The 19972-nt window shown below is 49.2% G+C and overlaps 1 protein-coding gene across 5 annotated transcripts in view; it reads right to left on the bottom strand.

Moving 5' to 3' along the window:
- The window catches only part of LOC106576989 (stromal membrane-associated protein 1), a 46965-nt gene that overhangs the window by 18244 nt on the left and 8749 nt on the right, over positions 1-19972 (bottom strand). The window contains exons 4-6 of one of the 5 annotated variants that reach the window (XM_082964769.1): positions 19181-19256; positions 12649-12717; positions 11865-11930 (exon numbers count right to left, since the gene is read on the bottom strand). In XM_082964769.1, coding sequence (XP_082820895.1) covers positions 11865-11930; positions 12649-12717; positions 19181-19256 — 211 coding nt within the window. Of the gene's footprint in view, positions 1-11864; positions 11934-12648; positions 12718-19180; positions 19257-19972 lie in introns of all 5 variants that reach the window. The other 4 variants (XM_014154607.3, XM_082964771.1, XM_082964770.1 and 1 more) reach the window with 4 other exon arrangements.

The following is a 19972-nucleotide window of genomic DNA, read 5'->3' on the forward strand; positions in this document are numbered from 1 at the left end:
AGAGAGAGTAAGAGAGGGGGGAGACGCCTTGCTGTTTGGTGAGGGGGAGAGAAACAGAGAGAGTAAGAGAGGGGGGGAGACGCCTTGCTGTTTGGTGAGGGGGAGAGAAACAGAGAGAGTAAGAGAGGGGGGAGCCGCCTTGCTGTTTGGTGAGGGGGAGAGAAACAGAGAGAGTAAGAGAGGGGGGAGCCGCCTTGCTGTTTGGTGAGGGGGAGAGAAACAGAGAGAGTAAGAGAGGGGGGAGACGCCTTGCTGTTTGGTGAGGGGGAGAGAAACAGAGAGAGTAAGAGAGGGGGGGAGACGCCTTGCTGTTTGGTGAGGGGGAGAGAAACAGAGAGAGTAAGAGAGGGGGGGGAGCCGCCTTGCTGTTTGGTGAGGGGGAGAGAAACAGAGCGAGTAAGCGAGGGGGGGAGACGCCTTGCTGTTTGGTGAGGGGGAGAGAAACAGAGAGAGTAAGAGAGGGGGGGGGAGACGCCTTGCTGTTTGGTGAGGGGGAGAGAAACAGAGAGAGTAAGAGAGGGGGGGAGCCGCCTTGCTGTTTGGTGAGGGGGAGAGAAACAGAGAGAGTAAGAGAGGGGGGAGACGCCTTGCTGTTTGGTGAGGGGGAGAGAAACAGAGAGAGTAAGAGAGGGGGGGAGCCGCCTTGCTGTTTGGTGAGGGGGAGAGAAACAGAGAGAGTAAGAGAGGGGGGGAGACGCCTTGCTGTTTGGTGAGGGGGAGAGAAACAGAGAGAGTAAGAGAGGGGGGAGCCGCCTTGCTGTTTGGTGAGGGGGAGAGAAACAGAGAGAGTAAGAGAGGGGGGGAGACGCCTTGCTGTTTGGTGAGGGGGAGAGAAACAGAGAGAGTAAGAGAGGGGGGAGACGCCTTGCTGTTTGGTGAGGGGGAGAGAAACAGAGAGAGTAAGAGAGGGGGGGAGACGCCTTGCTGTTTGGTGAGGGGGAGAGAAACAGAGAGAGTAAGAGAGGGGGGGAGCCGCCTTGCTGTTTGGTGAGGGGGAGAGAAACAGAGAGAGTAAGAGAGGGGGGAGCCGCCTTGCTGTTTGGTGAGGGGGAGAGAAACAGAGAGAGTAAGAGAGGGGGGAGACGCCTTGCTGTTTGGTGAGGGGGAGAGAAACAGAGAGAGTAAGAGAGGGGGGGAGCCGCCTTGCTGTTTGGTGAGGGGGAGAGAAACAGAGAGAGTAAGAGAGGGGGGGAGCCGCCTTGCTGTTTGGTGAGGGGGAGAGAAACAGAGAGAGTAAGAGAGGGGGGAGACGCCTTGCTGTTTGGTGAGGGGGAGAGAAACAGAGAGAGTAAGAGAGGGGGGGAGACGCCTTGCTGTTTGGTGAGGGGGAGAGAAACAGAGAGTAAGAGAGGGGGGAGCCGCCTTGCTGTTTGGTGAGGGGGAGAGAAACAGAGAGAGTAAGAGAGGGGGGGAGGGGGAAGAGAGGGAGAGAAACAGCAACTGATAAAGAACAGAACAGCTTGTGAGTGATAGATTGCGTGGAAAGGAGAGACAGAGGGACTACATGCTACCACCCACTACCCCAGAGGCTGTCTATGCCCAAGGCAACACACCTGTGTGTGGAATATCACAATACTGCAGTATATGCTCCTACCTCAACATGCTACTGCAGTGCAGTGTGTACATTTGGTCTCTCTCTCCCTCCCAATAAAATCCACCTCCTCAACACCCCTCCTTCCTCCCTCACATTCACACATATGTATCACACACACACACACACACTGCAGGTGTCACACTGGCTTTGCACTCAGCCAGAGTTCAGCCAATGAGAGAAGACACAGAGAGGCCAGCAGATGCTGCTAGGACAGAATCATTGCTAAAGCTTAATTACAGCCCACAGGCGGTGGACATACAGAGAGGGGGGAGGGTGACACAGAGATAGAGAAAGGAGGGAGGAAAAGAGTACAGACGGAGCGAGAAAAGGAAGGGGAGAAAGATGAGAGAGCTAGAAAAGAAAGAGTGAGACGTGTGTGCGTGGGTTGAATGGGTGCGCGTGCGCGGCGAGAACGCCACAGCTTACCCAGGCTTTAATAGCGAAGGGAGAGTCTTAATGGTCATCCTCCTCGGTAGGCTGCCAGATGCAGGAGGATGCAAATAAGTTCCCAAACAGCATCCAGATGTTATCCATTACCCAGTCTATACAGCTGGGTTTATACGGTCTTATCTAGTTGCTCACCACATCAAAACATTATCTAGTACCTATCTGCTAGTGCTACCTAATGGAAAAGCATCTAAACCCTAGACCGTGCAACTCATGAGAACAGCAAAGCCAGGGACGTCACTGCACCCATATCTCACCATCTCCTAACAGCCATCAGAAACTGGGTGATTCGAGCCCTGAATGGCTGACAGCCGTGGTATATCAGACCAGATCAGATCAGGCATGACAAAACAGTTTTACTGCACTAATGACATTGGTAACCAGTTTATAATAGCAATAAGGCACCTCGGGGGTTTGTGGTATATGGCAAATATACCACGTCTAAGGGCTGTATCCAGGCACTCCGTGCCGCGTCATGTCCAAGAACAGCCATTAGCTGTGGTATATCGGCCATATACCACAAACCACAGGTGCCTTATTGCTTAATTATACCACATCTCCCCTCTCTCTCTCTCCCCTATCTCTGGATCATCTAAAAGACCGAGATACAGTATCTCCCAGTAGATGCTGAGTTAGGCTAGTCGGGCTGGCTCGGGACGGCTGAGGGGACTAGGCCTCTATTCCCCAGGGTTTTATGTAGGCAAAATGTACAGCTGCAGGATACATGGGATATGGTGCAATGCATAGGATCTACCCGTACATCACCTGTCTGAAAACACTTTCATCAACAAATATGTAGGCTATATTCAAATGGGAGATGATGGCACTTACATTGTGAAGTGTCTATGTTACTATTGATGTAATGTACCTTTAGGGTTCGCTATGGAACAGAGGTAGCCTTAAACATGTAAATGGTCATTGGTGTGTGATTGATTTGTTGATTGGTTGACAGATTCATACATACAGTGAAAATTCAGAAGTTTACATACACCTTAGCCAAATACATTTAAACTTATTTTCACAATTCCTGACATTTAATCCTAGTAGAAATTCCATGTCTTAGGTCAGTTAGGATCGCCACTTTATTTTAAGAATGTGAAATGTCAGAATAATAGTAGAGAGAATGGTATATTTCAGCTTTTATTTTTTTAATCACATTCCCAGTGGGTCAAAAGTTTACATACACTCAATTAGTATTTGGTAGCATTGCCTTTAAATTGTTTAACTTGGGTCAAACATTTCGGGTAGCCTTCCACAAGCTTCTCACAATAGGTTGGGGGAATTTTGGCCCATTCCTCCTGACAGAGCTGGTGTAAGTGAGTCAGGTTTGTAGGCCTCCATGCTCGCACACGCTTTTTCAGTTCTGCCCACAAATTTCTATAGGATTGAGGTCAGGGCTTTGTGATGGCCACTCCAATACCTTGACTTTGTTGTCCTTAAGCCATTTTGCCACAACCTTGGAAGTATGCTTGGGGCCATTGTCCATTTGGAAGACCCATTTGTGACCAATCTTTTAACTTCCTTATTGATGTCTTGAGATGTTCCTTCAATATATCCACATAATTTTCTTTCCTCTCGATGCCATCTATTTTCTGAAGTGCACCAGTCCCTCCTGCAGCAAAGCACCCCCACAACATGATGCTGCCACCCCAGTGCTTCACGGTTGGGATGGTGTTCTTCGGCTTGCAAGCATCCCCCTTTTCCCTCCAAACATAACGATGGTCATTATGGCCAAACAGTTCTATTTTTGTTTCATCAAACTTGAGGACATTTCTCCAAAAAAGTACAATCTTCGTCCCCATGTGTAGTTGCAAACCGTAGTCTGGCTTTTTTATGCCGGTTTTGGAGCAGTGGCTTCTTCCTTGCTGAGCGGCCTTTCAGGTTATGTCAATATAGGACTCGTTTTACTGTGGATATAGATACTTTTGTACCTGTTTCCTCCAGCATCTTCACAAGGTCCTTTGCTGTTGTTCTGGGATTGATTTGCACTTTTCGCCCCAAAGTACATTCATCTCTAGGAGACAGAATGCGTCTCCTTCCTGAGCGGTATGACAGCTGCGTGGTCCCATGGTGTTTATAATTGCGTACTATTGTTTGTACAGATGAATGTGGTACCTTCAGGCGTTTGGAAATTGCTCCCTACAATTATTTTTCCTGAGGTCTTGGCTGATTTCTTTAGATTTTACCATGATGTCAAGCAAAGAGGCACTGAGTTTGAAGGTAGGCCTTGAAATACATTCACAGGTGCACCTCCAATTGACTCAAATGATGTCAATTAGCCTATCAGAAGCTTCTAAAGCCATGACGTCATTTTCTGGAATTTTCCAAGCTGTTTAAAGGCACAGTCAACTCAGTGCATGTAAACCTCTGACCCACTGGAATTGTGATACAGTGAATTATAAGTGAAATCATCTGTCTGTAAACAATTGTTGAGAAAATTACTTGTGTCATGCACAAAGTAGATGTCCTAACAATCTTGACAAAACTATAGTTTGTTAACAAGACATTTGTGGAGTGGTTGAAAAACAAGTTTTAATGACTCCAACCTAAGTGTATTTAAACTTCCGACTTCAACTGTATATACACAGCGCTTCGTGTGATGGTGTGAAATGCCATGCAGTGTGTAGCGATATGACTGCATATGAATTCATATTTAAAGCAGCATGAGGTTGTTTCTAAGTCCCATCTGTAAGACAGGATGTACACACCTCCTCCCTCCATCCTCCTTTACCTTGAGCTCCTGCTGCTTTGAGAGGTACAATTATTCTAAAAGCCCCTCCCTCCTCTCTCTATCCTTCATCCCCATCCTTCCCTCCCCTCCCTCCCTATCCTTCCATCCACTACCTCCTTCTATAACCTTGCTGGAGTGTTGTATAACCGGATTCAGTGTGTGGGAGTGTGGAAGATTAGTGTGTGCAACCATTTAGAGAGAGAGTGAGTGTGTGTGGTATTTTTATTTCTCAGTTGAGAGGAGGAGAGAGAGAGCGAGGAAGAGAGACAGAGCGAGCGCGAGAGAGAGCGAGACAAGGCGAGAGCGCCAGAGCGACAGAGTGTGAGAGCGAGACAGAGCGCACAAGAGAGCGAGAGACAGAGAGCGCGAGACAGAGAGCGCGAGACAGAGAGCGCGAGACAGAGAGCGCGAGACAGAGAGCGCGAGACAGAGAGCGCGAGACAGAGAGCGCGAGACAGAGAGCGCGAGACAGAGCGCGAGACAGAGCGCGAGACAGAGCGCGAGACAACAGAGCGCGAGAGAGAGAGAGAGAGCGAGGGAGCATGAGAGCATGAGAGAGCGAGGGAGCATGAGAGAGCGAGCAAGCATGAGAGAGAGCGAGCGAGCATGAGAGAGAGAGCGAGCGAGCATGAGAGAGAGCGAGCGAGCATGAGAGAAAGCGAGCGAGCATGAGAGAAAGCGAGCGAGCATGAGAGAAAGCGAGCGAGCATGAGAGAAAGCAAGCGAGCGAGCGAGCATGAGAGAGCGAGCGAGCATGAGAGAGAGCGAGCATGAGAGAGAGAGAGAGCGAGCGAGCATGAGAGAGCGAGCATGAGAGAGAGAGAGAGCGAGCGAGCATGAGAGAGCGAGCATGAGAGAGAGAGAGCGAGCGAGCATGAGAGAGAGCATGAGAGAGAGAGAGCGAGCATGAGAGAGAGAGAGAGAGAGCGAGCATGAGAGAGAGAGAGAGAGAGAGAGCGAGAGCGAGCGAGCATGAGAGAGAGAGAGAGAGAGCGAGCATGAGAGAGAGAGAGCGAGCGAGCGAGCATGAGAGAGAGAGCGAGCGAGCGAGCATGAGAGAGAGAGAGCGAGCGAGCGAGCATGAGAGAGAGAGAGCGAGCGAGCGAGAATGAGAGAGAGAGAGCGAGCGAGCGAGCATGAGAGAGAGAGAGCGAGCGAGCGAACATGAGAGAGAGAGCGAGCGAGCGAGCATGAGAGAGAGAGAGCGAGCGAGCGAGCATGAGAGAGCGAGAGAGAGCGAGCGAGCATGAGAGAGAGAGAGAGAGAGAGAGCGAGCGAGCATGAGAGAGAGAGAGAGAGAGAGAGCGAGCGAGCATGAGAGAGAGAGAGAGAGAGCGAGCGAGCATGAGAGAGAGAGAGAGAGCGAGCGAGCATGAGAGAGAGAGAGAGAGAGCGAGCGAGCATGAGAGAGAGAGAGCGAGCGAGCATGAGAGAGAGAGAGAGAGCGAGCATGAGAGAGAGAGAGAGAGCGAGCGAGCATGAGAGAGAGAGAGCGAGTGAGCGAGCATGAGAGAGAGAGAGAGAGAGAGCGAGCATGAGAGAGAGAGAGCGAGCATGAGAGAGAGAGAGCGAGCGAGCATGAGAGAGAGAGAGCGAGCGCGCGCGAGACAGAGCGCGCGCGAGACAGAGCGTGCGCGAGACAGAGCGCGCGCGAGACAGAGAGAGCGAGAGCGAGAGAGCGCGGGAGCATGAGAGAGCGCGGCAGCATGAGAGGGAGCGGGAGCATGAGAGCGAGCGAGCGAGCATGAGAGAGAGCGAGCGAGCGAGCATGAGAGAGAGCGAGCGAGCGAGCATGAGAGAGAGCGAGCGAGCGAGCATGAGAGAGAGAGAGCGAGCGAGCATGAGAGAGAGAGAGCGAGCGAGCATGAGAGAGAGAGAGCGAGCGAGCGAGCATGAGAGAGAGAGAGCGAGCGAGCGAGCATGAGAGAGAGAGAGCGAGCGAGCGAGCATGAGAGAGAGAGCGAGCGAGCGAGCATGAGAGAGAGAGAGCGAGCGAGCGAGCATGAGAGAGAGAGAGCGAGCATGAGAGAGAGAGAGCGAGCGACCATGAGAGAGAGAGAGCGAGCGAGCATGAGAGAGAGAGAGAGCGAGCGAGCATGAGAGAGCGAGCGAGCATGAGAGAGAGAGCGAGCGAGCGAGCATGAGAGAGAGAGCGAGCGAGCGAGCATGAGAGAGAGAGCGAGCGAGCATGAGAGAGAGAGCGAGCATGAGAGAGAGCGAGCGAGCATGAGAGAGAGAGCATGAGAGAGAGAGAGCGAGCGAGCATGAGAGAGAGCGAGCATGAGAGAGAGAGAGAGAGCGCGAGCGAGCATGAGAGAGAGAGAGAGAGAGAGCGCGAGCGAGCATGAGAGAGAGAGAGAGAGAGAGAGAGCGAGCGAGCATGAGAGAGCGAGAGAGAGCGAGCGAGCGAGCATGAGAGAGCGAGAGAGCGAGCGAGCGAGCATGAGAGAGAGAGAGAGCGAGCGAGCGAGCATGAGAGAGAGAGAGAGAGCGAGCGAGCGAGCATGAGAGAGAGAGAGAGAGCGAGCGAGCGAGCATGAGAGCGAGCGAGCGAGCATGAGAGAGAGAGAGAGCGAGCGAGCGAGCATGAGAGAGAGAGAGCGAGCGAGCGAGCATGAGAGAGAGAGAGCGAGCGAGCGAGCATGAGAGAGAGAGAGCGAGCGAGCGAGCATGAGAGAGAGAGAGCGAGCGCGCGCGAGACAGAGCGCACGCGAGACAGAGCGCGCGCGAGACAGAGCGCGCGCGAGACAGAGCGCGAGAGAGCGCGGGAGCATGAGAGAGCGCGGGAGCATGAGAGAGCGCGGGAGCATGAGAGAGCGCGGGAGCATGAGAGAGCGCGGGAGCATGAGAGCGAGCGAGCGAACATGAGAGCGAGCGAGCGAGCATGAGAGAGAGAGAGCGAGCGAGCATGAGAGAGAGAGAGCGAGCGAGCATGAGAGAGAGAGAGCGAGCGAGCATGAGAGAGAGCGAGCGAGCGAGCATGAGAGAGAGCGAGCGAGCGAGCATGAGAGAGAGCGAGCGAGCGAGCATGAGAGAGAGAGAGCGAGCGAGCATGAGAGAGAGCGAGCGAGCGAGCATGAGAGAGAGCGAGCGAGCGAGCATGAGAGAGAGAGAGCGAGCGAGCATGAGAGAGAGAGAGCGAGCGAGCATGAGAGAGAGAGCGAGCGAGCATGAGAGAGAGAGAGAGCGAGCATGAGAGAGAGAGAGCGAGCGAGCATGAGAGAGAGAGAGCGAGCGAGCATGAGAGAGAGAGAGCGAGCGAGCATGAGAGAGAGAGAGCGAGCGAGCATGAGAGAGAGAGAGCGAGCGAGCATGAGAGAGAGAGAGCGAGCGAGCATGAGAGAGAGAGAGAGCGAGCGAGCATGAGAGAGAGAGAGAGCGAGCGAGCATGAGAGAGAGAGCGAGCGAGCATGAGAGAGAGAGCGAGCGAGCATGAGAGAGAGAGCGAGCGAGCATGAGAGAGAGAGCGAGCGAGCATGAGAGAGAGAGCGAGCGAGCATGAGAGAGAGAGCGAGCGAGCATGAGAGAGAGAGCGAGCGAGCATGAGAGAGAGCATGAGAGAGAGAGCGAGCGAGCATGAGAGAGAGAGCGCGAGCGAGCATGAGAGAGCGAGCATGAGAGAGAGCGAGCGAGCATGAGAGAGAGAGCATGAGAGAGAGAGAGCGAGCATGAGAGAGAGAGAGCATGAGAGAGAGAGAGCGAGCGAGCATGAGAGAGAGCGAGCATGAGAGAGAGAGAGAGAGCGCGAGCGAGCATGAGAGAGAGAGAGAGAGCGCGCGCGAGACAGAGCGCGCGCGAGACAGAGCGCGCGCGAGACAGAGAGCGCGGGAGCATGAGAGAGCGCGGGAGCATGAGAGAGCGCGGGAGCATGAGAGAGCGCGGGAGCATGAGAGCGAGCGAGCGAACATGAGAGCGAGCGAGCGAGCATGAGAGAGAGAGAGCGAGCGAGCATGAGAGAGAGAGCGAGCGAGCATGAGAGAGAGAGAGAGCGAGCATGAGAGAGAGAGAGCGAGCGAGCGAGCATGAGAGAGAGAGAGCGAGCGAGCATGAGAGAGAGAGAGCGAGCGAGCATGAGAGAGAGAGAGCGAGCGAGCATGAGAGAGAGAGAGAGCGAGCGAGCATGAGAGAGAGAGAGAGCGAGCGAGCATGAGAGAGAGAGCGAGCGAGCATGAGAGAGAGAGCGAGCGAGCATGAGAGAGAGAGCGAGCGAGCATGAGAGAGAGAGCGAGCGAGCATGAGAGAGAGAGCGAGCGAGCATGAGAGAGAGCATGAGAGAGAGAGCGAGCGAGCATGAGAGAGAGAGCATGAGAGAGAGAGAGCGAGCGAGCATGAGAGAGCGAGCATGAGAGAGAGAGAGCGAGCGAGCATGAGAGAGCGAGCATGAGAGAGAGCGAGCGAGCATGAGAGAGAGAGCATGAGAGAGAGAGAGCGAGCATGAGAGAGAGAGCATGAGAGAGAGAGAGCGAGCGAGCATGAGAGAGAGCGAGCATGAGAGAGAGAGAGAGAGCGCGAGCGAGCATGAGAGAGAGAGAGAGAGAGAGAGCGAGCGAGCATGAGAGAGCGAATATGAGAGAGAGAGAGCGAGCGAGCATGAGAGAGAGCGAGCGAGCATGAGAGAGAGAGCGAGCGAGCATGAGAGAGAGAGCGAGCGAGCATGAGAGAGAGAGCGAGCGAGCATGAGAGAGAGAGAGAGCGAGCGAGCATGAGAGAGAGCGAGAGAGCGAGCATGAGAGAGAGAGAGCGAGCATGAGAGAGAGAGAGAGAGAGAGCGAGCGAGCATGAGAGAGAGAGAGAGCGAGAGAGCGAGCATGAGAGAGAGAGAGAGAGCGAGCATGAGAGAGAGAGAGAGAGCGAGCGAGCATGAGAGAGAGAGAGAGCGAGCGAGCGAGGATGAGAGAGAGAGAGAGCGAGCGAGCGAGCATGAGAGAGAGAGAGAGAGAGCGAGCGAGCGAGCATGAGAGAGAGAGAGCGAGCGAGCGAGCATGAGAGAGAGAGCGAGCGAGCGAGCATGAGAGAGAGAGCGAGCGAGCGAGCATGAGAGAGAGAGCGAGCGAGCGAGCATGAGAGAGAGAGAGCGAGCGAGCGAGCATGAGAGAGAGAGAGCGAGCGAGCGAGCATGAGAGAGAGAGAGCGAGCGAGCGAGCATGAGAGAGAGAGAGCGAGCGAGCGAGCATGAGAGCGAGCATATGAGAGAGAGAGCGAGCATGAGAGAGAGAGCGAGCATGAGAGAGAGAGCGAGCATGAGAGAGAGAGCGAGCATGAGAGAGAGAGAGCGAGCAAGCATGAGAGAGAGAACGAGCGAGCATGAGAGAGAGAACGAGACAGGCGCGAGAGAGGCAGACCGCGAGAGCGAGAGAGAGAGAGACAGGAGAGTTAGAGAGATGGAGATTAACAAGCTTTCAGCGTGTTAACACACACACACACACACACACACACACACACACACACACACACACACACACACACACACACACACACACACACACCCTTGAGCACATATATAAAGTATACACAGAGAAACGCACAAGAACGCACACACACACACACGGATGAACATTTGTCTACAACGGCCTCAAACACACAAATATCTCCTTGACACTGGGTCCCATTGACAGCTGGAGCCCAGCTGATAAGCAGAAGTGAGGAACAGAGAGGAGCAAGTGAACTGCAAGTACACAACACACTTCCCCATACACGCATCACAGACTGACACACACAGCGGTCATCGCACAGTCTGACAGACATGCACACAACACACGAGAACACACAAACACACACACACACACACACACACACAGGAGAGTGCCCACATCTCAATCAATCTGCACTCAGACTGCAGGTCAGCACAGAGGGCACGTTCCGCTGCTTTCTGATTCCCAGCATGCTTTGCCGAGTCTGGGGCTCTGACAGGGTCGTGTGGGGTCAGAGAACGACACACTCGCCGGGTCACTCACTGTGGCATCATTAAAAGCGTTGAAATAGAACTGTGGCTAACTGGTGTGTGTTCAGTAAAACCACTGGATTACTCAGGGAGTACTTTTGGTACGAGTCGGATCCCTGCGCCTGCAGTAAGAGGACTGAATGTTCAGTAAGGGTTCACTTAAGACTACGAGTAGCGTTCAGGCTTTGTTCAGTGTGTGTTGAGTAGTGGATGTTCAGCAACAGAACTAAGGAATGTTCCGTGTGTGTTCAGTATGGGTAGTGTTCAGCATAGCCTTGGTACAATACACAAGGGTCTTTGTGGCTGTGTTATTCCCTGTGGGCAGCCAGCCCCATCATCACTGTATAAACCCAGACACACTACCCTATTCCACAGGCCATGGAATTACTCACATCACTACCCATTACCCAGAATACTCACACACACACCACTAGAGCTGTATTTCTCACCAAGTCCTAAAGCCACTCAGTCAGAATTCAAAAAGCTCCACAAGGACGCGTGCACACATGAACACACACGTACATTACCTACCATGACCCCAAACTACTGTGACAGAACATGCATAATGAGCACCTGCTCACATGCACTGTAAATGTCACGTCACCACAACCACCTCCAGCATGGCTTTCCTCCGGGGGTCTCTATACATCTATCCCACTTTCTCCCTCCCGCTACATCTTTACCTTCTCAGAGGAGCTTGGTCTGTTCACTTTCTCCCTCCCGCTACATCTTTACCTTCTCAGAGGAGCTTGGTCTGTTCACTTTCTCCCTCCCGCTACATCTTTACCTTCTCAGAGGAGCTTGGTCTGTTCACTTTCTCCCTCCCGCTACATCTTTACCTTCACAGAGGAGCTTGGTCTGTTCACTTTCTCCCTCCCGCTACATCTTTACCTTCACAGAGGAGCTTGGTCTGTTCACTTTCTCCCTCCCGCTACATCTTTACCTTCTCAGAGGAGCTTGGTCTGTTCACTTTCTCCCTCCCGCTACATCTTTACCTTCTCAGAGGAGCTTGGTCTGTTCACTTTCTCCCTCCCGCTACATCTTTACCTTCACAGAGGAGCTTGGTCTGTTCACTTTCTCCCTCCCGCTACATCTTTACCTTCACAGAGGAGCTTGGTCTGTTCACTTTCTCCCTCCCGCTACATCTTTACCTTCTCAGAGGAGCTTGGTCTGTTCACTTTCTCCGGGTCCTTTTCTCTCTTCTTCTTCTCTCGTTCCTTCTATCAACAAAGAGACACTGGAGGTTAGGTCGGCAACGTCAAGGCAAACGAGACGACACCTGGAAGGGGAACGTGCAGCGTGCACATGCAGTCTAACAAAAATTAAACAGGGTTTGAAAAACGCCCTAAAAATAGGTTTCACCCCCTATCCTTTATTACACAGTCACAGACGCACAGCAAGAGTGATTCAGCTGCGCTCACACAGACACACGTAGAAAGTCATGACACCTTCTTTTTCCGCCGACCTCTTGTGGAACAATTTAGTGTCATTATGAGCAATCAAAATCTCATACGGAGTTGTTATCACGTCTCTCACGCTTGCTGGTTGTCCGTGGGGAGTCAGCGTGTCCGTGGGGAGTCAGCGTGTCCGTGGGGAGTCAGCGTGTCCGTGGGGAGTCAGCGTGCTTAGTGAGGGGAAGTGGGCTGGTGCCTTGATGCTCTACCAGCCTCCATCATTCAGCCATTCAACCTCTTTACCACAGGATTGATTCGGAATTGAGAAATCTCACACACAAACTCCGCACACACTACACACTCACAATGTGTGTACTTGAGGGGAAAGTAATGTATGTGATTAAGGGGCTATTGGAAAACCATTAGTAGAAAGAGCACCACAGCAGAGCCCAGCACACAGAACGGATCAGCACACAGAAAGGATCAGCACACAGAAGCAGCTCTTAACAACACCGGGCGGCGCGACGGCAAAACATCAGACCTCCTGTCTGTTCTTCTCAGCAGCCTGTGAGGCGGGAGAGGTAGAGAAGGCAGCGGCATCAGACGACTTCTGCCCGGGAGAAAGATCGAGGGAAGGAGAGAGAAAAAAGGGATGGGGTAGAGAGAGTGGTTAGAGGCAGGACAAGGAGAGAAAGAAACAGAAGGAAGAAAGGAGGCAGGCAGAGGACACGAGAAGGGAAAACAGAAGGAGGGAGTGGGGAGGGAGAGATGAAAAGAGGAGGGTTAGTAGACAGCCAGTAGTGGAAGCTGGGGTGTTTTTACTCCCCAGCCTAGTCGGAGGAAGAGACAGCACAATTCACCAGAAGGTCACACACACTCCCATAAGATACAGAAGCAGATGAAAACTCATATGGTGAACGATTTGAGCAATCACACACATGCCTTGGGCTAGAACAATCCTGTGTGTGTGTGTGTGTGTGTGTGTGTGTGTATTTGAAACAACAAAGGCCTTTTCTGCGTGGGCCAAGTCAAGTGGCTGTACTTGATCACCTGAGTGACAGCCCTACTCAAGCCTGACCTCCCTAAGAGACAAAAGAGCCATAGAGAGACAGAAAGGGAGAGAGAGAGCACCTCAAACCCTCTACTATTTACTGCCCACTAGGCTTCTCCTAGCTTCTGTTGGCCAACCTCAGTAGGTCACAGACTAACTGAAGGCGCACTGATAGCACATCAACACAGGGGAGCAAAAGGAAGTTATCCTATCTCCCTAGCCAGACCTGCATACAGTGCTGTTTAGGCTGATAGCAAAACGGCACTAGTGTTCGTTGGCAATCGGCGCCTGGAGGTAGGCAGAGTTTGAGTTCAGAGAAAGCAAGAGAGAGCTTGCATTATTTTCCAAATCTGTGTTTCTCTCCCCCCCTCCTTCTATTTCCTCGTCTTCCGCTCTCTAAACTACCTGAGGGGAGAACACACACGGAGCAGGTCTATCTAAAGTGAGTTTTTAGCAATTTCCTTCTCAGTTATTCATCAAACCAGCCTCACACACCTCTGGAAAAAAAAGTTAAAAAAAAAAAAACATTCAGGTGATTTTCTTGAGTGAGATTTTTGTTCCATTGTTTTTTTCTTCTCTTACTTTGATACGGAGAACAGAGACAGAGACGCAGAAACAGCAATAACAGGCACATTTAGGATGGAGCTGAGGAGTGGTGGAGAGAGAGAGAGAGAGAGAGAGAGAGAGAGAGAGAGAGAGAGAGAGAGAGAGAGAGAGAGACGGGAGTAGATGATAGAAAGAGAACAAAGAGAACAGAGAACAGAGAGAGAACAGAAAGATGAGAACAGAGAACAGAGAGAGAAGAGAGAACAGAGAGAGAACAGAGAGAGAACAGAGAACAGAGAGAGAACAGAGAGAGAACAGAGAGAGAGAGAACAGAGAGAACAGAGAGAGAGAGAACAGAGAGAGGGAGAACAGAGAGAAAAGAGAGAACAGAGAACAGAGAGAGAGAGAGAGAGAGAACAGAGAAAAGAGAAAAGCGAGAACAGAGAGAGGGAGAACAGAGAGAAAAGAGAGAACAGAGAACAGAGAGAGAGAGAGAGAGAGAGAGAGAGAGAGAACAGAGAGAGAGAGAGAGAGAGAGAGAGAGAACAGAGAGAGAGAGAGAGAGAACAGAGAGAGAGAGAGAGAGAGAGAGAGAGAGAGAGAGAGAGAGAGAGAGAACAGAGAACAGAGAGAACAGAGAGAGGGAGAACAGAGAGAGGGAGAACAGAGAGAAAAGAGAGAACAGAGAGAGAGAGAGAGAGAGAGAGAAAAGAGAGAACAGAGAAAACCGAGCTGGTGAAGTAGATGAAAAGGTGTTGTCATCAGAGGCAGGGGTATAGTGTTAGGGCTCGTACACACCAATAGCGTTTTCCGGCCGAGAGTGCCGGGTTCATCTCTACAGACACCCTGTTTGATGTGATTTTACCTAGTTAGGACAGCAGCTCTCGAATTGTCTCGATGACATTTTCACTATATTTGCTAGGGCCCTCAAACTCAATTCTGGACCTCTAAGCCAATTCCACTGCATTTTCTTTATTGTTTCCCTCTAATCAGGGACTGATTCAGACCTGGGACACCAGGTGGGTGCAATTAATGATCAGGTAGAACAGAAAAGCAGCAGGCTCCGGGAGTTGAATACCCCTGGCCTAGGGGATAGGGGCCAAGAGTTGATTTTGGGATTCGCCGCATCTCTTTCTCTATCTTGTACCAGTCTTTCACTCTCAACCCCCTTGTCACCATCTCTCTCTGGGCATTTGGAAACAGTGATTGTCCCAGGAGTGTCAGGTAGTCTTAGACAGCGAGATTGTGAGGTCTTGTTGACTTCAGTGTTGCGCGCGCACACACACACACACACACACAGAGAGAGAGAGAGACAAAGACCTGAACAAAGACACACAGACAGTACTATGGCATTCATGGCAGAACAATGGGCTCATGCAAGGACTTACATCAGATGTGTTCATACCCACAATGCATCATTGTTATCTGAGTGATGGATGTTGGACTAGACACAAGGGCTCTATTCTGTCTTTCACACACTCACCTCAAGCACACGATGTGAGTTCACATATGCACAGATTAACATACACATACAGTACAAACCTTATACACAGGTGTCTACCCAACCAGAAATATTTTCAGAGCTCTCTTAACACACACACACTACGTGCCCCCAGCCGCTATCCGCGCAAAATGACTTAAAGTGATAATGAGTTGTTTTTAATAATTAATTTACATATAAAAAGGCAGCATCTGTGTGGCTGGCAGAGACAGATCCTAGATCAGAGTACTCCTGCTGGCAGAGCCTGAGAGAGACAAAGAGACAGACAGACCCTAGATCAGAGTACTCCTGCTGGCAGAGCCTGAGAGAGACAAAGAGACAGACAGACCCTAGATCAGAGTACTCCTGCTGGCAGAGCCTGAGAGAGACAAAGAGACAGACAGACCCTAGATCAGAGTACTCCTGCTGGCAGAGCCTGAGAGAGACAAAGAGACAGACAGACCCTAGATCAGAGTACTCCTGCTGGCAGAGCCTGAGAGAGACAGAGAGAGACAGAGATCCTAGATCAGAGTACTCCTGCTGGCAGAGCCTGAGAGAGACAGAGACAGACAGATCCTAGATCAGAGTACTCCTGCTGGCAGAGCCTGAGAGAGACAAAGAGACAGACAGATCCTAGATCAGAGTACTGCTGCTGGCAGAGCCAGAGAGAGACAAAGAGAGAGGTGCGAGACAGAGAGAGGTGCGAGAGAGAGAGGCGCTAGACAGAGAGAGGTGCGAGACAGAGAGAGATGTGAGTCTGCATACATCATGTGTGTCAGCAAGGCTATCAGACTTATGCTAGGTAGCAGGTGTGAGTGGACGGGGGAGAGGGTTTGGCCTCAGGTGGAAAATGGGCTTTAGACACTCAGTGATCTGAGAGATGTGTGCATATGCCACACACACACACACACACACACACACAGAGAGCTGGGCATGCATTTAATCCATACATACTTTTCTTCTGAGACGAGTATAAAAAGTGTTCATTTCGTCAACTAAAATAGTGACAAAAATGTCAAACACCTATTTTTCAGTGGCAATTGACGAGACGATCTGACTAAATAGACCTAGAAAAACTAACTAAATGAAAATTATTTTTTACATTTGGGTTGACGAAAACGACTTAGAACACTTTAATTACAATACAACTACAGTATGTCAAGGGGCAAAGCTCCAAACGGACCATTTAGTGGCATTTTGCAACCCTTTGACTTGCCTCCGAGTTAAATTTGTAAAAAGGTGCATGCGAGCTAAATATTCATTTGATGGTCACCTCATCAGGCTAAAACCCTGATTTGGTCAAACAGTAAAGTGTATTATCATCATGATTCCTGTAAGTGTGTGCCCGGCCCCTGGGCCTGTTCACCTGGGACCTGCTGCTGTGACAAACGAGCCACTTGATGTGCGCTCCAGGAAAGAGAAAAAGGCTTCTGACTGGATAACATTTCAAAATCCCAAATCTTTTGGAAGCAACTACTGTTGTTCTCAGCTTTCTGTGGGTAAGTGTGCCTATTAAGCTCACCAAAATCTAAATTTAGACATTTCTAACAAATGCGCCCTATTTTTTTTTTTTTATTAAGAAAACTGGAGATAAAACTAAAGATAAATCTCTCATGTGAAGTCATATGACTTTACTCACATTTTCTTTTTACAAGATTCCCATATTGCTATCACTTTACTTGACAGATGTTAAAGCACATTCCCCTGACGTTATTGACTGCATAAGCACAATGTAAAGAGAGATTCATTTATGTTGGTTTAGATACTGTATTGGAACCAAGTTGTTTTAGGTATGTTCGTTTACTGTAATCTCTCTCTCTCTCTCTCTCTCTCTCTCTAATACGCTGTGGTGGGAGGTCTGAGTCACAGCTCCATCTCTCGTCTGAAGGAGACCCACTCGCATCTGGCTCCCGAGGTCACCAAGGTCAGCACGCACGCCTGCCTCTGCTCTGTCACAGCCTCGCTAATATCATCTGATGTAATTCTACATTTTAGTTTACTTTAGATCATGGTCGTATTCATTTAGCATCTGCTAAGGATACATTTAGACCAATTGATTAACTACCATGTAGTGATGGTTTCAGGAAGCACACCACACAGAACTGATACCGTCCTCATTTCCTGCCATTTGGTGTTACATTTGATACCATCTGTATCGTATCGATTGCTGTCATGTCACTCTCTCTGCATCTTCCCGGTGCTGTATCTAATATCAGTAACACTTTAGTTGACACACAGCATCATAACACGCTATGACACGGTCATAACCAATTCTTAATACGTCATAACAGCTGACAACTCGTCAACCCGTCATAATATGGTCATAACACTGTCATGATACATACTTCGACCCGCTGTATTACTTTGTGGCTGGTTATGACACCTACATAAGAGTGTCAAAACCCACAAAACAAGGCAAAATCATTCCATTACACCATAAATACTGTTGACAAAGTAGGCTATCAATTTAATATGGTACATTACTGAAAAATGATCATTGTAATTGCACACACATTGATGTCAGACATGCACCTACCCCAATGTTGTGTTGCTGATGACTGATCTCTCTTTGACTGATGACTGACTGACATAAGGGCATGTACGTGAAAGGCCTATCTGGCTTACATGATTATGATGGTTATAATGCTTCTTGACAGAGTGTATTTTCTACAAGTTCATTAAAATATGATGGGAAAAAAAACATGACGAAAGAATTCACTACAAAGTATTTAAGAAAAACGTTTAAATGAAAAGGAAACTTGTTGAACACAAACAAATTATTATTTTTGCGACGGCATATATGGAATATGAATTAAACTGTTTCAAATGTTGCAGTCAGAGTGACTGCTCATTAGGTCCCGCGAGGCCCAGCGGGTCTAGCATTAAGATACGAAGCGTGCAAAATGAGCAATTGCTCATCGGCCATTGCCGGTCCATTGGGTAGCAAACCTACAATTGCAACGCTTTTTAAGACATCACATTTACTGTTAGATTAATACATGGCTACTAGCAGTGGGCATTCTATTCACTGTTAGCAATCGCTCAAATGTGTTTTGAGTTTTCACTTCCTCATGTGCTGAATAAACCCTAAAATAAATTAGCCTATGATATTTATGCACATAAAGGTGAATTTTCCTATATCTCTATTGAAAAATTCAAAATAGTCTGAAAATTCTGTAACCCTACTTTAACATTATAATATAACAACAATATCCTATTGTCAACTCACAATTCAAGACAAATCACCGGATTAGGTTGCACATCATATTATCTTGAACCATGCATTCCTGCTTGGACATGTTAGATGAAACAAGTTATTTTTTGAATAGCCTACAATCTCAATAGTCTATTGCACACAAGTCTAAAGCACTGCAGGTTACTTTCGAAGGTGAATGATAACAAATGTTTTCTATTGCGTGATGCCGCTTCGTTTTCTACTGGTGCGACAAAATCATGGGCTGGAGCCACTGAAAAAGTTGGAGCCCTGTCAAGAGGTCAGATGTTTTATCTGCTGCAGAGTAATGTATTCTTCTGCCAATTTGGCTGTTGGGAAGAAAAATCATGCGACAGGAAGTCATGCAGAAAAAGATGTTGGTAGGACAAGGCTATGCATGTTTGTGCACAAGGAAGTCAGTGATTTATGTTGACTATAGATTAATGGGGCGATTACAAATGTGACGTGACTAATATGTTACTAGTTGACTAAAATGTCCCCGTCATTTTGACAATAACTAGACTAAATCAAAACGACAAAAATGTGACTTAATTATATTTTAGACAAAATGACTAAGACTTTAAAAAAGGGTGCCAAAATGAACACTGCTGTATATGCAGCCAGCCACACAAACATGCCTCTCACAAAAAAACTCCCATTCACATACAAACCCCACACAAATAATGTTATGTACACAGACACACACCAATTATTCGTGCCAATTGCTGTGTAACAGATCAGTGTTGTGGACAGTGTGTGTGTGTGTGTTTTTTTACACTTACTGAAGCTGTTTTGAGGCCGTTCTGGTCGTAGTATTTCTTCCTTTCGTACTTATCCCGGATGAAGAACTCTACTGCTCTGAGGTCAGGGGTTAGGGAATGACACTGTAGTACACAGTCACACAGCTATGTCTTACTATACAGTGGCTTCAAAAAGTATTCACACCCCTTGACTTTTTCTACATTGTGTTGTGTTACAGCCTGATTCAATTGAGATTTTGTGTCACTGGCCTACACACATTACCCCATAATATCGAAGTGGAATTATGTCTTTAGACATTCAATAAGTATTCCTGTGTTACAGCAAGCCTAAATAAGTTCAGGAGTAAAAATGTGCTGAACAAGTCACATAATAAGTTGCATGGACTCAGTCTGTGTGCAATAGAGTTTAACGTGAGTTTTGAATGACTATCTCATCTCTGTACCCCACACATACAATTATCCGTAAGTTCCCTCAGTCAAGCGGTGAATTTCAAACACAGATTGAACCACAAAGACCAGGGAGGTTTCCAATGCCTAGCAAAGAAGGACGTTATTGGTAGATGGGTAAAGAAAAAAGAAAAATAATATCCCTTTGAGCATGGTGAAGTTATTAATTACACTTTGGAAGGTGTATCAATACACCCAGTCACTACGAAAGATACAGGCGTCCTTCCTTAGTCAGTTGCCGGAGAGGATGATAACCACTCAGGGATTTCATCTTTAGGGCAATTGTGATCAACTATAGTTACTCCACAATACTAACCGAAATGACAGACTGAAAGGAAGGAAATCTGTACAGAATTAAAAAATATT

This window comes from Salmo salar, chromosome 18 (assembly GCF_965601325.2).
Source record: "Salmo salar chromosome 18, fSalSal1, whole genome shotgun sequence".
In the NCBI taxonomy this organism is placed as follows: domain Eukaryota; kingdom Metazoa; phylum Chordata; class Actinopteri; order Salmoniformes; family Salmonidae; genus Salmo; species Salmo salar.